The following is a 23004-nucleotide window of genomic DNA, read 5'->3' on the forward strand; positions in this document are numbered from 1 at the left end:
AGGAAATTACCAAATCTTCTGAAAAGTCTGTTTGTTCTGTTTTAATTTTTTAAACAAAGCACTTGCCACTTTTTCCAGAAATCAGAGAATCATAGTCATTTAGGTTGGGAAAGAACTTTAAGATCATTGAGTCCAAGCTTTAACCAAGCACCTCTGTGCTCACCGCTAAGCCATATCACCAAGCGCCACATCCACGCATTATTTGAAAACTTCCAGGGATGGTGACTCCACCACAACTCTGGACAGACTATTCCAATGCCTGACCACCCTTTCTGTGAAGAACTTCTTCGTAAAATCAAATCTAAACCTGCTCTGGTGCAACTTGAGGCCATTTCCTCTCATCCTTTCACTTGCTAATTGTTCTTTGTTGTGCTTCTGAAATGTTTGCTTTGTTTTGCAAATTCAAGCTTAATTTACCCAGGATGGATTATTTGCACCTGATGCTAATTTGAAAAGTTTATCTCTGTTGATACTTTTCACCTAAGAACAGAAGAACCTGGTCTGTTTGCTCAGCATCTGGAATCTTTCACATGGAAGGAAACTTTAAAAACACACCATTGTAATATTTGATACTGGTTCTTTTAAAAAGGCAAAGGTTTACATATGGTCACAAGTGGAGAAAAAAATAGACAAAGCTAAAATTTCATCAGAGAAGGAAATTTAAAGGACATTTATTTTAAGGCTGGAATGTAATTTTGAGCACAACCCAAAAGCTGTCTCTCATAGGGAGAGCATTCAGTTTTTGATAAGATATCTCAGTCCCATGGAAGATCATTAATTATTTGAAAGTGATGCAGTTAACTGGTTTACTTCCAGCAAACTTCCTCTACTGCTGATAGCATTTCAGTGCCTGTGTCCATCCTGGACTTGCCATCTGTGGTTTCTTTGTTCCATGCAAGAGTATCCATCATTTGTTGGATGTTGTAGGCAATGTAGTCACCTAAGCAATGAAATATTTCTAATAAAATAAAATACATCATAGATGAGGAATGTTTTCTTATATACCATGCTGTGACATTCAACCCATTTAAACTGATGGTATTTCCACAGTTCAGATAACAATCTGTGTATATGGACCTAATCATCTTTGAAAAATCTGAGTTTAGTTGTGGGATTAAGCTGGCGGATGAAGACTTGAAGCTGGTGGCTCTTTATTTGTAGTCACATGTCCAACCTCCCTGTAACCATCAGGGATGTAGTGAGAGCAGCCAGTGGAGTCTGAAGAGAGTTCAGCTGTCAAAATGGTGCTTCAGTTTTCGAATATGTGAAATCATGCTCTCATTTTAATTGGCTGTAAATTAGATCTCTGTTGTCTGCCAAGGGCCTGTGCATACATTCAGTATGGATACCAACACTATAAGCACCTGTGTTTAAGTGTCTTCAGTTACTTCCTACCCCATCCCTTCAGATATTCTTCTTTGAAAAAAAACCCCTGCATTTACAACTTTTTGTTCATGTCCATGCATATGTTGCCATCTCAGATTAAAAATATGTCATCTGTTACATGTTCTCCTGAGATCAAGTGACATCTTTTTTATAAATAATGAGTGTTCCCAAAGATCACTCACTGTGAGTTTGACTCTTTTGACAACCTCAGGAAAAGAAGAATAATAGTGACATTGAAGAAGCATTTAAAAAAAAAAAAGAAGTTACAGAAGCAAGTGCCTTAAAGTGCAAATGCCTTAAAGAAATATTCTGATATTTTCTTAAGTCTTAAAGAGTATTTCATTACATCTTAACTAATTTGTTAGTTTAACTAATCACATTTACTTTACTTCCTAGGAGTGATTTTGAAGAGTATTTTGACGTTTTGATCACAAATGCTTTGAAACCTGGCTTCTTCTCCCATACACCAAACCAAAGACCTTTCCGAACTCTTGGTAAGTTGCAGCTGTAAGTCCCTTCTCATCCACTTACCTCTATGGGGAAAAGAAAAAAAAAAAAAAAAAATAAGGCAACTGAACGTTGGCAGTGGGGTGGGAAATGGACTAAAATTCTGTTAAGACTGAAGAACACTGAGAAATTAAAAATTACAGTGTTGAGGACAATTAAAAGGCAGAGTTGTGATAGTAATTAAAATTGCACTGGGGCTTAAATACTGCACCATGTTGTGCTCACATGGTCATGCACAGAAAACAAAATTGAGTTCTGGGAAAAAAACAAAGCAGAAATATTTAATGGAAATTCAGAGAACTGTACAAATAAAATTGTAAAGCTGAAGGAAAGAATTTACAATGGAAATCTGACAGTACTAAGTGTGTTTACTTTGGCTAAATAATGACAGAGTAGGTGAAAAGGAACTGGCTCTGTACTCACTTAATTTAATTAAAACAATCTGAAACACTTGGCAATATTGTCCATTAGGTAGTTAAGGTTGTAACACAGGAGTTTTATAAGAGCAGTGTTCATTGAACTGCAAATAACAATGTAACATTGCTGAAGACAGTTAATTTTTCCATAATTTGGTAAATATCTTAATGATTAAGTTACCTGAAAACTAATCTTATAGCCAAAATAAGTTAGCATACACTGAACCATAGTTTATCATTTTATGACAGGAGTCAGTGTTCCAGCCCAAAAGAAATTTTGCTTGAGGAACTTCTACAGTAAAACTGAAACAAGCAGAAAAAATACATATTGAAACTACATTTTAATGTTTCACATATTTATATAGGAAAATAAGTATCTTAGGTGTGATTTTTAAAGGATTAGTTGAAATAGTTGCCAAGTTGACAATTTGAGAGAAAAGTAATCTCAGAAGGGAAATTGAAACTATTTGTATGAAAGGAGAGAGGGGAATAAAATTATAAAGGGTGAAAAAGGTTTCGTTCTGCAACCATTTGATTTAGTTTCATAAAAAGGCAAATTGAAAATAAAATGTAATTCACTTTGGATTTCTTTTAAACAAACTGATTAGCCTGACTTCCTGAGGAAATCCTGCTGTGTCCCTCTGTCAGCAATCCAGCCAGCAACTTTTGGACCTGTTGGACAGTTTCAGTAAATTTAATAGACAGCCAACAAGCTCCAAGATACTTTGATAGGTGGCAGGTTTTTGTGCAAAAAAAGGGGCAGAATAAAGGGAGAAGACCAAGTTACTCTCTCCATTGATAATATGTAGCATTGGCATAATGACCACATTACACTGTAAGGACCAATTTTCATGAAGCTGTTTCTTTCTCTGCTTTCAAACAGGAACAGCATTTTCTGGAGTCCTCTTGTTGTCTTAGTGGTTTTCATTCAGTTTATAACTTGACAATGCGAAGGGGCTCAAATGTCAGTCAATCACTCATTATGTTAATACCTTATTAATGCAAAATAAAATGTAGTTTGTGTTCTGGACACTTCACTATCTAAATAGATAAGGGACACAAATGTAACTAAAGCAATTACCAGATAAATAATTTTGTGGAGCGACTTACTTGGGAGTGTAATTTTTTTCTTAATATGTTTATATTCGAATGATAGTAACTGGTTTCTTCTGAAAGACCAATCACGACATTCAAAGCAAGGACTTACACACATAGGACAGGTTTTTAGAGACATATTTAAAAGTGCTGTAGAGCTTGTTTAAGAATACATGACGTTTAAACCATAAAAGTAGGAGCATTTATATGAGAAAATGCCCAAAATAATTATAATTTCTATAATGTTTATTTTGCTGCCCTATCTCTGTATTCCTCACAGCAGCTGGAACAGTATACAGTGACGCTTCTAATATCTTGACAGGGAGCAGTTTTCTAGTTTTCAGATTATTTTTTTTTTATGGCTATCTTTCATATCAGAACCACTGAAAATTCAAAATTTCAACTTCTTGTTTCTTCCTGTTGGCCTTCAGGCAGAAGAGTTTGGTCACAGTGCTGCAGATCAGGGGGACAAAATTTCCATATTTTTCCTTTGAAAAGTAAAAATCTGTAGGTGGACATCATAGTAAATATTTTCTTAAAGCACAGAGACTAAACTTTTGCTAATTTAGGGAAAAAAAAAACTTGTTCTAGGAAGAAATGTGTTGTAGAAAAGGAACTGAAGCAACTGGTTATCATTGTTACCCATTTCTACAGGTCTGAATCTCAGCCGTGTTCTTCCAACCATCAGTAGCTCTGAGCAGCAATAAATTCCTAATAATACCATATTTTATTTTTTTTTTTACTTAAGGACAAGGCACAAAAGATAGAATGTGTTCTTAATTGCAAATATCCCACGTGTTGCACTGTGCACTGGAGCTAAATGTTATTTATATGTAACAGGACTTCTGCTGCAGATTTACTGAAGGAAAGGTTTTAAAGTTTACCAAAGAGGAGGATAAATTCTTTTCTGTGAATAAGCTCAAAAGGCAATTGTATTCAGCAGGCATTTGAAGGAGAATGAGAAACAGGATGAGATGACAAAGGAAGCATTGTCTGGAAATGTGATATTGGGTAACAGCTCTGAAAAAGGGAGTTTTTTTCAGTAGACAAGTAATTTTAGAGCTAGTCCATTTAGAAACCATGAAAAATTATTTTAATTGCTCAATTAAAATTGCATCACTATTTCATTTTCATTTCAAGATGCGCATCATCTAAAGCAACTAAAACACTGTTTGAAAGCTAAAAGATTTGTGTGACTGGGGCACTGAAAAGCACAATAATTATTTATTTAATTTTGCATAATTGTCTTTCAAAGTACCATTCTGTTAAGTGGAAGAACAATTTATATGTATCTTTACAGATTTTAGGACAGCTACCCTTATTTTGACCCGGCAACATAATTTTTATAATTAAGGGTAAGTTATGTAGCAAAGGATATATTTTGTGAGAACAGATATGTATATCTGTTGATTGTATGTGCTGTAAATAAAAATACCCCCAGACTTTGCTACCATAATATGAATACTCTATAATTTGCTTGTTATTCACAAAGCTTTATTTTCTTTTACATAAGGAAATTCTTCTCATGGTTCTTGAAATTACTAATATCTTGAGCTACAGGACCTAAGGATCAGGTTGAAAATGCTTGCGTAAATCCCATGTTGACAAGGAAGGATTTTCCTTGCTTTCAACAGCTACATCCAGCTTAAAATAATTTCTCATTTCACTCAGGGCTTGAAGGAATATAAATAGAAAATACAGTTGTGAATTATATGATAATCTGCAATACATGAAGATTTCTGTAACATTTGACAACAGAGCTTTCCCTTTATCACATCACTTTTTAAAGTATATCAAATTACTAGCCTGACTGCCAGTTCTGATCATTGCCAAATATATATTTTACAATCCAAAATTATAATTGAAATGCTAAAGATAACCCTTAATTCCCTGGAAGCCTTCCCTAAGTCTGTATTCATAGGGAAGTCTGCTTGGTCTTAAAGAAGGCTTATATATCTTTTCTTTTCAGCTCAGGCACAGCTGTCTTTTCTGATCTGTTTTTTGAGGTTGTTTTTTTCTTTCCATGAATTGAAAATGTATTGCTGTTCAGTGTCTGAATTTAAAACACTCTCTTAAAAACTTATGTATAGCCTTCTGTGTATGTGTATGTATCTGTACAGACTGAAAACAATTCCATAGATGGAGTGCCAATGAATACCATATTTCAAAGCCTGCTTTCAGTTACACTTCCAGGATGTCTGCCTTGTTCCTGAACTTGAATTTCTGCTCATCTTACCATACCTCTGCTGCAGAATGTAGCTTCCCATTTAAAAAACTTTCAGTCATCTAATTTTTTATGATTTTTCTGGTAACTGCCATTTTTACAATTCTGTACAGAAACTTTTTCCTCCTTCATTCACCCTTCTAAAAATACAAGAAAATTCTATAAGCCAAAAGGACCAATTAGAAAAGAAAATAAGGAGGCAGGATATAAAACCTGGGCTGAAGACCATCTTTGGTTACTAGGGACTGCAAGACTTCAGAAGGTGGTGATCCCATGTCTGCTGGATGAGTTTTCTTTTGCCATCTTTTGTGAACAGCTGGGTTTGACTATGCCAGAGATGGGCTGGGGAGCCAGGTAGTGGGAAGGGAGAGCATGGGAGGAGGTAAAGTACATGGAAACATACAGAGAAGAGGGATTTCACACTAATGGGGTTTTCTGAATTTCAGGTCTTTGCTTTTTGACCTACTTGTTGCTTCAAGGAGAACTTCTGCAATAAGGCTAATGTGTCAAACATAGCTTAAAATGATGTACCGGTGTACTGGGCTGACTGGGGCTCCCAGCTGGCCCTCTAGCCACAGCAGGGGATGCAGCTCTGTCATCCCAGGCATCTCAGAGCTCAGAAAACCTTTCACAGGGAAGCCCACAAAGGGCCTCATCTCACATGTCTCAGGAAGCACAAGCAGAATAACAGCAGCACCAGCAAAGGGAACCTGAGTAATCTTTTCCTTCAGTGGCTCAGGGTGTTTCTTTATGTAATGCAGCTGTGCCTGTTACCATTCTTTTGGAAATGGTGCCTCTTCATGTCAGTCTGTGTGGATATATTCTATGACACGAGGCCACATAATAATGCATTTTTGCTGGGAGCTTGTGACAGAACAGCATGTAAAGGTTGTGCTGGCTGCACACTGCTTAGATAGCAAGAGCTATCAAGTCTATAACCATTTCCCATATCTCTTCTACAAGAAGATGCCTTTATAATTGTCATAACATCCCACAGTGCCATATGGTCCTTAAAGGCCATACTACTCTTTTTAGGAGAAATTCTGTTTAGCAATTCTTTACACTGTTTTTGCACTGTTTTTCATGTTCTTTCCCAACTATTTAGGAAAGAAAAAGGATTATAACTAAAAAGTAATGATATTTTGTACTCTAGTTTTCAAAACTATGTCTTTTTATACCTCACAGGATCATGATGTTAAGATCAAGAGTCTCTTCCTGCTCTAATATCACAAACAAATTCTGTAATAAGCTGGCAGTAGGAGGTCCACTGTTGAAAGGGATAAAGTAACTTTTCTATACCCAAGCCACCAATGAGAAATAATTCCTTACTTTTATCTCAGACAGGAATTTTCATTTTAGCCATGATTTCTGGAGAAAAAGGAGTTTCCTTTTAAGCAACTGGTTAGTATGGATGATTATATAGACAGATCTTCATATTCAGTGATAGAACCTGTTTTTTATTTTTATTAAGAAAAACTATAAGGATTATGGAAGCACTTTATAAAGGTGCTTCCTTCAGGTGACACCTCTTTGGCAGCATGATCTATGTCTGACTCCACTTTCTGCAAAGCAGGCTAGGGCAGGCTGGTAGGAGTGGCAGTGGGAGACATATAAAGAAATTTTATCTCATATACCAGGGTTTGTTTTCGTACAGATATTCATAATCCACTGGAGAGGCTCAGAGATTGTTTCAAAAAAATCCACAGTATCAGGTTTCTTGGATGACTTTCATCTCCTATGCTTTGTTTAAATGATCTTAGTCTAAAACTATTCCACTTTGTGTACTGCCTTTGCAAAAATACCAGCCACTACACAGACTTTTTTTCTGACAGTGTAAACAGCTGTCTCAGAGACTTCTGTTTTCCTGATATTATTTGTCCTGTAGACAAACATTTAAAAAATCAACAGATGTTACCTTGTAATCAAAAAGATTTACCAATTAGTCTTTTTAAGGTTTGTTAGATAGTACCTGTGTGTAGTTTGAAATCAACACTGGGGGAATCATTTGAGAATAGAGGCGATCATTTCATACCATATCGTCAATATTTGTAATTAATCCATGGGATACATAAGATTGGTGTCTTTTAACTGTCCTGATGGGTTAACAAACTTTTTTCTAACAATTAAATTTTATTTCATTTTTGATAAATAGTAGACAGTAACAGTTTGGATTTTGGATTTTACATGTTCAGTACAAAGTCCTTTGTGAAAGCATTTAAAACAGGTGCGAAAAGCAGAATAAAGTTGGGCCAGCACATGCTCACGTCCTTTTGCAGAGCAGGTTGTTAAAGTCACAGGCTTCATTCTTTCTGATAGTTCCCAGAGTCCTTGGCTACCATATTTGATGGTCTTTGCCTCATAAAAACAAACACTTTGTACAGTCTTGTTCCATTAGAGATAATGAATTAGAAATTGAGGACACACAATTGATCACTAATTGGCAGTGTATCATTTATAAACCTTTTGTGAAATGCAACGGGACACTGCAGTTTCTACTGATAGTGTGTATATCCACTGCTACAGTGACATGGTTTAACTGATGTAAGTTCTTCAAGTTGGGATTCTGTTGTAGTTAGATCATGTGGAAGCTAAAGAATTACTTTCTCTTACAGCACATTCCTCTTGGCAACCCGAGCTGGGAAGCCATTCCTTTTCTTAGGAAGAGGAGTGTGTGTGTTTTGTTCAGTTTGTTTGGGGTTGTGTTTTGAATGGCTTTACTGGTACTTGCTTCAGAAGTGCTGTGATGCCAGATTGTCATCACATCATTTATGCAAATTTATTTATTCAAATGTTGGGTTTCACTCAGGCATTTTATAGCACATCATAAGCTGGAGGTTGAGCAGCAAAGGTCTGTTTCTGTTTCTACCAGTAGGGCAGCTTGTTGGCTTGACTACAGCAATTCACTGTAAACCTGGAGCATGGGCCAAAGGCTGGGATTTCAGCTGATGCCTGAAACTGGCCACGGGAGGTACATCAGTTGAACTGGCCAATGGAAGTTGGGTTTGGTGCTCCTTCTTAAGCTCCTTTGGCTCAACCATATTAGCCAGAAGAGCTACCGGGACACAGCCTAATTCTTTAACATTTACTCTGTTTGCCCAGGCATTGAGGATTATGCAATCTCCTGGTATGTGTGGGTAGGAATTTCCACCCATCTCCTGCTGCAAACCCCTATCAATACTGCAGTTTCAACCACATTTGAGTCTGGCCTAACATTCTCAGAGGTATTACAGCCTCAGCAGGCTGGAGAAGAAAAGATTGGCCTATCACTGCCAACACAGAGAAAGGCTGCAGTATAAACTTCCCCCTGATTAGGTATCTGAGTATCCACCCATGAGAGCCTAGCCACAAATAAATACCCAGCTACTGGAAAATCTCCCATGAGACTCTGCACCCTAATAGACATTCAATGAACGCAACAGCATGAAACAACTTCATAGAAGATAGTCCCTATTACTTCCATTGCTGTTCATAAACAACTCTTTATCTATTAAAATTTATTTTTTAAAGAAAAAAATTAAATAGTGTTTGAAATAAGGCATCTCTTTGTTCTGAGTATGAATGCTGAGCTGTGGATGCATTCTCCAATGCCCATCCTCCTTTAAAAGAAAATAACTTACAGTAAATGTGTCAGGCCAAGGTCTTTATATGTTTGCACAGTGTTCAAAGTACCTCAGAGGATAAAAGGAATAAAAAGTTATTCATCCAAAAATCAAAACAGTGGAAAAACTGCAACTTGCTTCTGCATGAAGACAGCAGGGTTTGCTTCAGCTGATTAGCTTTGATATTAAATAGCGTGTTTGGCACAGACCTGATAAGAATATTACCGAAAGCTAGTTCAAAGAAAGCTAAAAATGCTGCTTTCAAAAGCATGGTATCTACAATATTTCTTTTGTTAAAACTGGAAAACATGTTTAGCATAATTGCCAGGGACTCCAAAACAGAATTCTCTGTGTATAGAGAGCGTATTTTCATTTTTAAAAGGAGTTACAGTAACTACTATAGTAACACTACTACAAAATCCTAGCTATTGATTATATCATGTTATATTCAAGGCCTTAAAGGATAAAGCTCAAACCCCTTTTCTTTAAGGTATTGTGCAATGATGTGATAAGAGTCAGTTTCTTTCTTCAAGGATCCCACAGGCAGACCCAGATAAATAAATGGTAGAAAAACATAAGCACTGGCTTTTCTGTTTGAGCTAAGGAACCAAGATATTGAATGACCTCCCTTGACTTATGTCTCTGGCAGATATGCATATTCACCTAAGATATCTAATGTCCTAATCCAGAAGCAGTGAAGAACTGTAAACTGAGTTTGAATAAAGACTTGTCAGTCTTGACTGTGAAAATCCTTTTAGCCCTTTTTAAAGATTTAGCGTAATGGAAAAAGTGACATTATTTGAATTTATTCTGCTAGATTTAATTTTTATGGTTCATTAATGTGTCCTTTATAATTTCAAGGATTGGACCCATGAACTTTATGTGTTCTATACTGAAATTAATCAAATTATTCAATAGTCATCCAGTAATTATTTTAAAATAATGAAAACTAAAAGCTCAATTAGTTGTCTATTTTGGAAGACAGCTGTGTACCAGTGATTCAGGCCATGTTTACGTTTCATTTCAATGAAAGAAACTTCCTTCATAGAGAAGCATGACAAAAGCCTTTAAACACACACAGCATATGATCAGGGGGTCATTAAAAGTCAACCTCTATAGAAAATCCTCATAGTTTTGTGATCACCTTCTGGTGTTGTTTCTTTATTGTCTTTTATTTCAGGATGCTAGCAGAGAGTAGAACTGTGGTAGAGTCTGGTCTGGATTGTACCAGAGAGATAAGGCAGGGAAACTGCCACACTTAGGAAGCCAAAGCAGCTTCTTTTTATGGCAGAATGAGCTAAGGGCCTGTCAGCTCAACCCTCTCCTGCCAGTGGGTGCCCACAAAACATAAATTGCCATAGCCTGTGTTTTCAAAACCAAAGCCAAAATGCCTAAATGATCACTTTGTATTCCAGACAAAACTGTTCAGCAAACATATTATCTGGTTTAAGGGAATTCTTCTCCAAGACATGAAAATATCATTATGAGAAGATGATTCTTTTTCCTTCATATTCTCTAAGAAAAACAGACAAGATTTAGAAGCAAAGCAGTGAGCACTCAATTTAGACTACGTTTATAGTGTGATAATAATATGTGATGCATAAAAATGCTTGGGATTTATGGAAGATTTTACACTGAATGAGGAGACCCAGTTCTGTATGGAAGACAAAAGCAAATGCACATTTCCATACATGAGCAAGGCTTGCCAAGCCTACTCTTATTAGCCCTGAGATTAGTTTAGCTGGTTAGAGCATAGTGCTAATAACACAAATGTGTTTGTTGCAGCAGAGTAGCACCCATTCTGAAATAATACCTTGAGTTCTCATGATTTATGTCTCCATAGAAATGCTAAGGAATGTCTAGAAGTTTTTTATACAGATTATTTGATTCAATACCCACAATTCTAGACTAGAAAGGTGAAATTATGGTTATGAATGTTTTTTCACCTTCATTCTGTTTCCAAGAACATACAAGAGTGTCCATCAAGAGTGTCCCTGGCTGGGGGAGAAAAACTAAATTGAAAATTTCAAAAGACTGAAAGGAACACTAGGGAGACAAACCATGACTCAACAGCTGTTCTGGCATTAAGAAAATACATAATTCCATTTGATTTTTTTTTGTGCAATTTTATTATTATATGATTAAACAGATACATTTTTTTTTGTCTATGGAATAATAAATGTTCCACTGGAAAGTTTATAAATTTATGCAGATCATTACCAGACTCTGCTGCTGTTCCTAAGTAGGAAGTTACACCCTTGGTAGCTTATTCAAAACCTGGCTTTTTTTCTTGCCAAATCTGTATCAGAGAAATGGATCATTTTAAGAAGCTCTTTTTTTTATATGGAGTTGTTAGCCTCTCACTGTCAATGGTTTCACCCCAGCCAGCAGCTGAGCCGCTCACTCACTCTTCCACCAACAGAACTGGAGAGAGAATCAGAGGGTAAAAGGCAGAAAACTCCTGGGTTGAGATAAAGACTGTTTAATAGTGAAAGCAAAAGCTGTGCCCCCAGACAAAACAAAGCAATTCATGGCTTCCCATGGGCAGACAGCTGTTCAGCCATCCCCAGGACAGCAGGGCCCCATCACACCTGACACTGAACTTGACAAGGCAAACTCCATCACTCTGTGTCTCCCTTCCTTCTCCCTCTCATCATTTTATATACTGGGCATGATGTCAGATGGTCTGGAATATCCCTTTGGTCGGTTGGGGTCACCTGTCCCAGCTGTGTCTCCTCCCAAACTCCTATGGCACCTCCAACTTTTCTTGCCAGAATGGTAGTATCAAAAGGAGGAAAGGCCTTGACTCTATGTAAGCTCAGCAATAACAGAAACATTTCTATTTTAGAAATTTTCACTGTGCTCAGCACAAATCCAAAACACAGCCCCCTACCGGCCACTCGGAAGAAAATTAACCCTCCCCCAGTGAAAACCACCACACTCCCTGAAACAAAAAAAATTGACTCAGAATTACGTTGTAAGGGTGCTGCCATATGTCAAAAATCAGAAGTCTGTTTTGAAACAATGTAGTAGCAAGAATAGATTCAGAAACCACAGTGTGTAGAAACTGCTCTGGTGTTCTATCATTTATCCTCAGCCACCTCCCTCTGCAGTCAATGAAGAGCCAGCAGAGCTGGTCTGTGGAGGGCTTTGCAGTGCCCAGACAGCAGTGCCTACAGTGCACAGAAGACATTGGCCCACTGACCCAGTGCAGCACTTCCTGTTGCAGAGCCTTCACACTCTGTCTCTGCACCTGGGTCTGAATCCCAGCTGAGGTGTGCTCATTGCCAATTACAGACCTACAGTGCTGATCAAGAGCCCCAAGGAACCCAAAGGTCCTGCAGAAGTGGCACAGACCCTATGGAAGATGGGATGCCTGAGGGATGGATCAGTACAAGTCTGTAAACTTTACTAGTCCACCATCATTTAGTGCAAACCTGCGGAACGTAACTTTACATTATAGTTCTTAAAACTATGTCAAAATCCAAACAGAATTTCTAGAAGAAAGAATAATTACCTGTGAAATGGGGGACTTACCAGTATGACTTTGCAGAGGAATAAATATTATTTGAGATATATAACATGTGTGTAAACAGTACGTGATAGAAGCAAGGAGTTTTATTCATCCTTATTCTCCATGAGGTTTTGTTCATCTTTATTCTCCATGTAATTGTTTTCATCTGTAGAATTCAAAAGAAGTAAATGATTAGCTAGAGAACCTCATAAAGAGTTACCTTGTGATTTGATTTGTAACCAATTTGGAAATCAAAATTGAGGCAGTTTGTAGTAAAGCAAAAATAAAACTGTGTATGGTACATTCCTGGCAGAGCAAGAGCTGGCAAGTGATGCAGAAAACTTCCCTTCAGCATAGTTTCCATGAATCTGTATGTGCTGGTTTTGATTAAGGAGCTTTAGAGTTTTCTTGTGTGTTCTCCAAAATGTCAAGCTTTTATTAAGCTAAGTCTGTAGAATTGTTTTTTGCAGAAAGCACATTTTGCTTTTTGTACTGCAGATCTGCTATTAGAACCAAGAAGTGAAAGGAGCCCTAGAAATAAGCTAAGAAGATATGGAGGAGTCATAACCAATGCCTGGGCTGAGATCTGCTTCAGTTTGATATGACAGCTGATCTCTGCCTCAATTTCCCAGTTTCTAAATACTTCAACTTGCCCAATGTTTATGAAGCACCCAGGAGATCTGCAAAGTGCTAAGTGGCAGGGGAGATCTGTAACAAACAGCAGATGGGGTTTTATCACACATGGGGCAACTATTAAGTGTGTAGAGAGTCACCTTGCTCAGGAGCAGCTCTGCTTCTTCCCACCAAGTACAGGGAAATAATAGATCAGAGAATACAGAAATGGACATTTCTTGGCTGGTAAGTGATGGTGGGACACTGCATTGTTTAGATAAGCCTAAGTCCTATAGATAATGTTCCAAAAGGAATTGGTCCTTGCAACCTGAAAACTCAAAAACAGAAGATCCCTTGATGGTACATCAGTACCATCTTCTTTCTCACTGTCATTGTTCTTCAATCTCTCTTTATTATTCACATTGGGCTCCAGATGTCTTAAGCTGCAATATGTATGCTGCATGTTTTTCTAGGTAGAGATAGCGACCCCAGGACTTCTTCTCTTCATTAGCAATCATGTTCATTCTAACTTGATTCTTATCTGCTGTAAAACCACTTTGTGTATTATTACTGTCCACATATTCCCTCTGTCCCACAGTGCCTCTGTGACACTGCCAGACCAAGGCTGAATGATCCAAGATTATTATTTTTTCTGGAATAATAGTAGCAAGAGATTTTATCTGTGAAATTAGTGGATTGAGAGATCTGGCACAATGCTCTTGGTTCTGAAAAACAAGGTGAAGCACATATAAACACCCAAGTGGTTTTAAAAACCACACAAAATGCACAGATAAGGAACTGGAAAGGTAATCATAGATTGGTTTGGGTTAGAAGGGCACCTTGAGGATCATCTGGTTCCAACCCCCCTGCTGTGGACATGGACACCTTCAGGTAGACCAGGTTGCTCCAAACCCCATCCTACATGGCCTTGAATACCTCCAGGGAAGGGGCATTCACAACTTCCCTGGGCAACCTGTTCCAGTGAATCAGCACCCTCACAGTAAAGAATTTTTTTCTAATATCTAATCTACAACTATTCTCAATTTAAACCCATTTCCCATTGTCCTGTCACTACATGTCCTTGTAAATATCCTTGCCCCATCTTTCCTGTAACTTCCATTCAAGGCCACAGTTGGGTCACTCCAAAGCCTTCTCTTCTCCAGGCTGAGATCTTTCATCACAGAGGACATGCTCCATCCCCCTGAGCAGCTTTGTGGCTTTCCTCTGGACTCAGTCCAGTAGGTCTGTGTCCTTCCTGTGCTGAAGACCCCAGAGCTGGATGTTGTACTCCAGGTGAGGCCTCAGGAGAGAAGGATGTTGGGAGGGACCATGTCAAAGGCCTTACAGGAGTTCAGATAAATGAGATTTGTAACTTTTCCCTTATCCACTGTTGCAGTTATTCCATTACAGAGAGCCATTAGGTTGGTCAGACAGAATTTTCCCTTGATAAAACCGTGCTTCTGGAATCTTCTGGCTATCTGGAATCACCTTCCTGTTCTCCATGTGTCTTAGGAAGTATAAGAGGAATCATTTATCTTTTACTTCTTCAGAAGACTCATTACTACAAATCTATCATGTTAATCTTCCCTTCAAAGGATAACTTTGCCAGAGAGGAATAGTTTCCATTTTTACTTGCCATCTCCAGCCCAGTTGCATTGTTCTGAGATTTACAGTGACTTTTTCACATGTAAGAACTCTTCCTGTTTGTTAGAGCATTCATTTCCTAAGATTTTTCTTTTTGTTTATTAAATATGAAGTTGTACTGTGTCTCAACAGATCCTACAGGAACAAGGTTTCACGTTGATTTTCATTATGGTGTTACCTGACACACCTAGCTCCTTAGCAGACTTTAAACCACTTCTGAAATTTCTGTTGTTCTAACCTTGTCATGCTCTTTGTCCCTCCTTTGAATTCATTGATGACTGTGATCCACAGGGCCTTGAAATGGTCCCTAGACCTCAAGAGTGAACTTGCTGTCACATCTTTGTCTTCCATCACATGCTCACACCTTCCCCTTCCCTTCTTTTGTAATGTTTTTACCTAGAAGGAATGGTAATATTATGAAATGCAGTAGAGACTGTAATAAAATCATCCTCATTGCAAAACAAAACTACAAAATCACCACTGGGATTCACTAATGATTCACAAACAGAGATATGACTCCAAGGGGAGAGTCTAAAGTTAGTGTTAGGTGCCAAACTCTTTTGGTGCCTCTTGAACATTTTCTTAAGCAAAGGGAAACAAATTATAAGGTATAAAATACATCAGGAAAAAAGTGTGTTCGCTACTGAACAAAACCACCCAGTGTGATTGTGGGTATGTTTCATATTCTTTCATATCTATGATTTTAAACTATTACTGGCAGTTATTATATTTCCTAAAAGAAAATGTTCCTTAACTATTTAACGCTCTAATATTTAAATTATTAAATACTATTTCATATTCTAATGAAATAATTTTTCTTTGATTGTTACTTGAAATGCCAAGTATTATGAATAACCTATAAAAATACTCACTATTTAATACATTTACAAATCAATGTATTAGATAATGTCTTCCCTGACAAGGCAAGGTAGTGTCTTCCCTGATAGCCAGATTCAAATAGGTTTAATATCAGTATGATTTTTACATGTCTAATGAAATACTTCCCTGCTACCATGAGATGAAAAGAATTCTTGGGTCAACAGAAGCCAGAATCCCTCTTTCAGTAGTCTCAGATGTAAGCTTTTATTTCCAGAGGAAAAAGAAGAAAATATTATTCTAAGGCACCCTGTTTTCCTTAGAAATACTGGGTTTGGATGGGTTTCTTCTTTTTAATTACTAAAGCTAAGCAAGGCTTTAATATCCACTTAATATCTGCAGCTATACTTGTACAGCTTGTATACAGCTATACAGGCAGAGAGCTGCATGGGTTTGTTTATCTGTTTATTTATTTTTAATTCCCAAATTTATGTTTGCCCATTCAGAATCTTAAATCTTAAGTTAGTCCTTAAAGGTTGGTACAAAACCACCCCCCTTCAGAGGCAATATTTGCAGAGCCAATCTTTGGAGCTGGAACTTCAGGCAGAATAAATCAATAAAATTAAAGTAGGGATTTGAGATAGTGTAATAAAAGAGGAAAAATGAATGGAACTACTTATAAATCATAAATCAACCAAGCTGTATAAATTGTTTTCATATAAAAGTCAATGAAAATGTCTATTGTGTATCCCAGGTAAATCAATATGTGGGATAAGTATTCATGCTCATGTCTCCTACACAATAATTATTCCCTTTGAAATAACATATTTTAGGGAATTGAAAAAAGTAAAAGCTAAGGACCCTTGCAGCAGGGTCCCTGTATTGCTTTGGGAGATACATTTTTTCAGAATCAAATTGTCTATTCCAGTTTTCATAATTATTTTATACATGAAGTACTAAGATAAATGGGAAAAAGTTCTTAGTTTTTCTGTAACTAAGGATTAAAGTACTTTTGTTCTTTTTTGGACCCTTGGATTGTTTGGATTTTTTTAAAGTCTAAGGCCAAGGTAAACTATGGCAGGGACTTTTTCCACATTACACTTCAGTGTCAACTTTCAGTGGAGAAAAGCAGGGTCCAAGACCAAATTTCAATATGCCTTATTTCAGAACGTATTACTAGAGAGGCTTAAAAGGTTTGGATAAACTGGAAGATTACTGACTACATAATGCAAAGAAGAAGCTTTGTGTGTTTCACTTTGATTTTAATTGAGAAATTGAGACATTTTTTTGAAAGTTACTGGTTAGGTCAGAACTGTCTGATGGCCCTCATCTCATCTTCCCTGTTTCCCTCCATGTTCTGCTTCTACCTCATGTACACCCTGGTGAGAACAGCTATGGACAGGTGCTTGAACTGACCTGTATATTCCTGGAATGTTTATGTCACGGGTTTTTTCCTCAATTACATACCTTCCCTAATTTATTTTAATTGGAAATGCTTTCTGAAAAAGCCTGTCTCTCTCCATAATTGTATAGAGATCTCTAGGAAGACTATGGTACTAATTTTAACATGGTTATTTTTCTGAATATTAGAAGTTCCTCATTTATAAGGCTCTGGATCTTTTCACAAAACTAATGAGATCAAGAATAAAACTGATCTAGTGAGGGAATTTATTTCTTTCTGCACCATTTTGTACCTTTCCAAGATCCCAGTTTAAAAAAACAAAGCAGAACAAAAAACCCTTACAAAATACGTGCAATGAAGAAGATTATATCCCCCTTACCCTTGCAGAGTAGAAGTTTTCTTATTTATAATTGCAATTAAATAAAATTATAGAAAACTCTTGCCAAATTTGCACATGAACTACAGTTAAAAATGAACTTGTTGGAAAAGAATCACTTTTCCAAAAAGTGATTTTTCTTTTCTAAGGAAAAGATGGCCTTGCTTGTATTTCATCATATCAGTCTTTCAAACAAAAAGGCTTTGTTAGCCAGACTGTTCCTGTGAAGGCAGAAACTTAATGCTTTGACAGTTTTGAAAACAAATTACTTAATCTGTAGGGAGTTGTTATTTCCAGTTCCTGTAACACAACAATCAAAAGCTTCTAGAGAACCTTATTTGCAAACTTCTCTAAAGAAAGTACTGATTTTCTTATAAACAAGTGAAACTTCAGAGGAACTTGCTGACGTCTCTAAAGGAACTACTGATTTTCTTGCAAACAAGTAAAGCTTCAATTTTATCTTCACATAGCCTGTTGCTTGGCACAATTTAAGCAGTAAGGCAGATTTTAATAAAAGTATAAAAGGTTTTGGTAAAACTTAAAAAAAGTTAAAACTCTTTTTTAAAAAAAATCCTGGTTTTTACATACGTCCAGAGCAATTTGAAAATACACTATTTTGTACTTTGGTCTTACCAGGCCTTACAAAATAGTGGAAGGGAAGGACTGAAGTCCTCCCTGAGAAAAGTAATTCTTAGTAATGTAATAAACAGTACTTGTGAATTATTATGTAATAGCTTATTTTTTTTTCCAAAGGGTGGTATCTGTATTTTTTCCCCAGCTTTATCTCTGGTGTTCTTACAAGGCATTGCCAGCTTTTAGTAGTGCTATTATTTAGTCCTCCATATGACCGAGCACACTTATGTTGGGATTGATAAGCATAAGAAAGATGAATCACTGCCTATGTTAATTTTGAAATCATGTTCCAGATTTCAAAACTGAGTTTTTACTTTGATTAGTTCAACCTCCACCTCAACAACCATAAGCCACCCCAAAAGTGGCAGAATGATGCAAAGGCAAGGGGAGGTGATCTTCAGGCTTTTTCGGGGGAATGAAAAAAAACCAAAGCAAAACAAAAACAACAAACAAACAGGCAAACAAAAAAAACAGATCGGACAGCCAAGAATGGAGTTGCCTAAATCACCAGTCAGTTTGGGAAGCCTTAACGTTTCATTTCAACACATTAAGGGAATAATCTGTTCTTTATCATTTCCTTGCAGTCAGACAGAGGACTGGCAAGTGCTGATGCACAGGCAGATGGATTTCACAGCTGCTTCCAGAGCACAGAATTAATTCAGGGATGGCAAAACACACTAATACCTGAGTGAATCCTGGAAACCACGCAGAAAAGTTGCTTGGTCTCTACACAGGAGTTTTGGGTGATACCCTAAGAAAGGTGCCCATAGGGTATGAAGTTTTACCTCTGGGAATCTTGTATGTGCTTGCTTTCTTCATGGAGTACATGTGCACAGGGAAATTCTACTGCTTATGTCATCTCATCTTGTTATACCTTTACAACTGGAAGAACCCACCTGTGCAGGTCCCTTTGTCCTTGTAAAATGATGCACTTTCCTGTCCCGATTTCCCTTTTGGAAAGGAGTTTGTCTTTCTTAAGTGAGGTCAAAACACTGTCCAGAACCAGACTGTTTGCAAGTGAGACTGGAACATAACTGCGCTTTTATATTAATGCCCTCAGTGTCTGAAATGGCATTATTTTAAATTGCAGAGAGACATATCAGTGAGATAGTTGTGGAGCACAGAATGGACTTGCTTTACAGTAACCCCCATGTTGGTAACCAGAGCTTCAGCTGCTGAATGCATGAGCCCATCTGCATGAGGTGCCTGCAGGCAGAGGGAGCCCACCGGAGCTGCCCACAGGCAAGAAGAGGCAGGAGCAGGTACAGGCATGAGCAGTGACAGAGCTGACACATGTTTTTCATTCTACTGCACAGCTCATAGGGAAAAAAATTACCAGTAACCCTAATAACCAGTCTAATTAGGTCTGTGTAGAAAGGGGTTAAAGGTGTCCAGGGAAAGGCAGAAGGACAGGCTGTAGGTGAGGTATATGAACATTGCAGTTAAACCCAGCACACTTTTGGCTGGCAGGGCCTCTGGGCACTTGGAATTGCTTTCTTCCCCTGGTGTCTACCCAGTCAAGTTGATGTGAGCTGTTCTCAGACTCTCAGGTGAGTCACTGGTGGGTCCTGGCCCAGTGTAGCCAACACTCACTGCAGGGCATCCAGCTGGAGGAGCAGCACAGGGTGGTGCTTCAGGGGCAGTGAACTGATGAAAATTAACCTGGATGTAGGTGTGGCTCAGTGTAGCTGAATAACTGTTGAAGCATTAATTTGCCATCATCTTCAGCTTCTCTCTTGACCTCGTGCTTCCCAACCAAGAGCCCTATCCCAAAGCCTGGGGTCTAACAGCGTAGACACCAGCCAGGCTGGGGATCGATCCCCAGGTTCAGACCCTTTCCATCTCAGCAGGTATAACCCGTAAGAGGACACAGAGCAGATGGCACTAAGCAAGCTGTGCAAAGTCTTTCCCAAAAAGTGACTCTTTGCCAAAGTAAATTACTATCAGTTGTCATTTAAATGAGAATAAGCTTCACTGATTACTTTTTGCATAATCATTCAGAATGAAAACAGATGTTCCTCAGGCCATGTTTTAAAGCTGCAATGCACATTTAAAGGTAAGCAAGAAAATTCTCACAAGAAAATGGATATTGAGTCTTGTTAGTGAATTGTTGTATCTGAAAACACTTCTCTTTTATTGGTGATAAAAGTATATTTCCCAGCTGCTAGACAAAGCTATATGGAAATTGCTATCCCAGCAATGTTAATATTGCCCCAGCATGAGTCAAGCTTTAGTTGTTGTTTTTAAAAAGGAACTGTAACTTCCCCTCAGGAAGACTGCTCTTAATCATGCTTAGGTTTGAGCAAGTATTTTAACAGAATGATTTTCTGGGTTTAATTATTTTAATTTTACATGCTTGGTACCTTTACATTTCTTGACGTGGCACGTTTTCAGTCTACAGCCAGGAATCTGGGTTACAGTGTTAGATGAGGCTTCAGAAGAAGGCAAGTCACTCTATCTCAATCATCAGAGAAATTCTTTTTTGTTATCCAGTCTGTTTGAAATTGTCAGGACATCTCCTTTTCCTACTTCCTAAGACCTACAGCATCCCCGCCTATGTATGTTGCTTCCTGCTGGAAGAATATTTATAGCATTTCTGACCTTTGAATGAACTTTTAAGAATCAATAACAGCAAAGTGGAAAGAAGGTCAGCAGCAGTTTTCCTCTTGACTGAGTGTAGCCAGTGTTCAGCTTAGAATATCTAATATATATTAGGAGCTACCATAATCACATTTATACAGAATTTTTGCAGGAAATTTGCAGATTTCTTTAGCACTGTCATGTAGCTGCCATCTGAAGGATATAAGGCCAGAGCCGATGGTGTGTCATTGATGGGTTTTAAGTTGTTGTGTATCAATTTTTATGTGGCAGAACTTCTACAAAAAGCCTTAAAAGGTGGTGCTGAAGAAGAATTTTCTTAGCTTTGTTTTACCACTGGACAAATGTAAGTGAATTAGAAACTGCTCTCATTAATGACTTATTGCAACTGGAACACCATCCATTTCCTTCCACTCCTGATTACAGTAATAAAATAGACAAGTCACTCTTCGATGTGTAAGCACAAGCTCACATATGGGATGGTTGAAGGCAAGGTTTGTCCATTCACAGATGTTATCCCTATGACCCTACAACTCAAATATTTTAAAGGACCTTTCCTAATTTCTCAAATTATGAAGCTCCTTCCAAAATCAGTGTTGCCATTATGAACTGGACATATCAGTGCTGTTTACTGCCTCCACTTAAAGGGAAAATTGCTTTCCCTTTATTTCATTGCCTAAAAGCAAAGTTTCTAACCTAATTAAATCTTTTCCTTCTCCAGAGCTGGCACCCCCTAGAAAATGCTTGTGGCAGTGTCATTTGCCTGCCACAGGTTCCTCACCAACTAGTTCAGGTTGTAACTGTGAATTAGAAGCCTAAATTCCGGATGCCTTGAGTTAAGTGAGATTAATCCCATTGCTAGGGGTGACAGTAATAGCTCTCACAGAGTGAGAGGTCTTCTACCTTGTAATTAGAGTGAATTGTTGCAGTCAGGACTTCCCCTCATGCCATTCCACGGAAGTAGCAAGCAGGGTTTTGCTCTTTCCTGGAACCTCCTGAAGCTGGTGCAATACATAGGGGTCCTTTTTGCAAATGTAATGTCATCATTCTGAAAATATCTCTCATAAACTCTCCATTTTCTCTACTATTTTCTTGATTGACTGAATGGAAAGACAATGATAGCTATACAAATCTTCACAAATTTCAAAAACCTTTATAGCATCTCAAAAGAGTTGTTTTCATAAGTTTCTATGTCCATGTCATTTGAAGATTGTGTCTACTTTTTCAGCCAACCATAAAAATATGTAAAAATACAAGGAAAATGAAATAAATTTACTGTTTTGAAAATTTCTGTTTACTCAGAAGTGGTTTGATCAAAGGTTTTAATAGTCAGGAAATGAGGACTTTTTTTTTAATGGATGCTATCTTATTTATTATTATTGCAATTATTGTTACATTCCTGAAGAAGAGTAAAGGAAAAGGCATTACCACACAAGTTCTACATGAATTGTTAATGTCAGCTTTGAATTTCCTTGTTTTTTCCTAGTTTATAAAACACCCTTAATACAGAATTGTTTTGTCTCCATTTCTTCAAATTTGTAGACTCATAATATTAAAGAATGGTTTCATTTCTCACTCCATGTACCCATTTCCCTCTTTTTGCCTCTTTTTCAATTTCTTTCAAAGACAAATGTATTGTGCTGTGTGCATCCTCAGTGCTCTTAAACATAAAGCTGTCTTAGCATTTCACCATTCTCCAAAATTTGCATTTCAGCTTTCAGCAGTCTCTAACCAAGGAGAAGTTGCTCTTTCCCTCTTATTCCTAAAACATTTTAAGTACTTTGAAAAGTTCTATAAAGCAAGAGAAAAACTGAAGTTCTGATGTTACACCTAAGTCAGATCAAAGTACTGTATTAGTTTCTAACTATTCTGTCTCTAGTATAAAATTTAGACATATTTGAGACTAAATAACAAAATTGACCTTTTGTTTCACCAGTTCAGTAGACAAAACACATTAATATTAATATTTCTGATGAAATTGTAGTTTATCGGTTCATTGAGACTACTATTTTGGCTCCAGCAAGAGGCTAAAAGGAGTTCATCTGGCACATGGATTTGAAAAAGCAACAAGGTTACATGGACACTGAGACAGATCCATGCTTTGGGCCCAGCCAGAGACAAAGCCTATGGCAGAGCTGGGTGATGACCAGGGAGTTTCAGTTTCTGCTGATTTTTCTACTTT

General features: G+C 37.5%; 1 protein-coding gene across 2 annotated transcripts in view; it reads left to right on the forward strand.

Annotated features, from left to right (window-relative positions):
• Positions 1-23004, forward strand: part of NT5DC1 (5'-nucleotidase domain containing 1) — a 126126-nt gene that overhangs the window by 84067 nt on the left and 19055 nt on the right. For both annotated transcript variants that reach the window (XM_086876858.1, XM_086876859.1), the window contains one exon: positions 1783-1880. In XM_086876858.1, the coding sequence (XP_086732984.1) occupies positions 1783-1880 (98 nt within the window). The remainder of the gene's footprint in view (positions 1-1782; positions 1881-23004) is intronic.

Source organism: Cyanistes caeruleus, chromosome 2 (genome assembly GCF_971803275.1).
Source record: "Cyanistes caeruleus chromosome 2, bCyaCae1.hap1.1, whole genome shotgun sequence".
Taxonomy (NCBI): Eukaryota; Metazoa; Chordata; class Aves; order Passeriformes; family Paridae; genus Cyanistes; species Cyanistes caeruleus.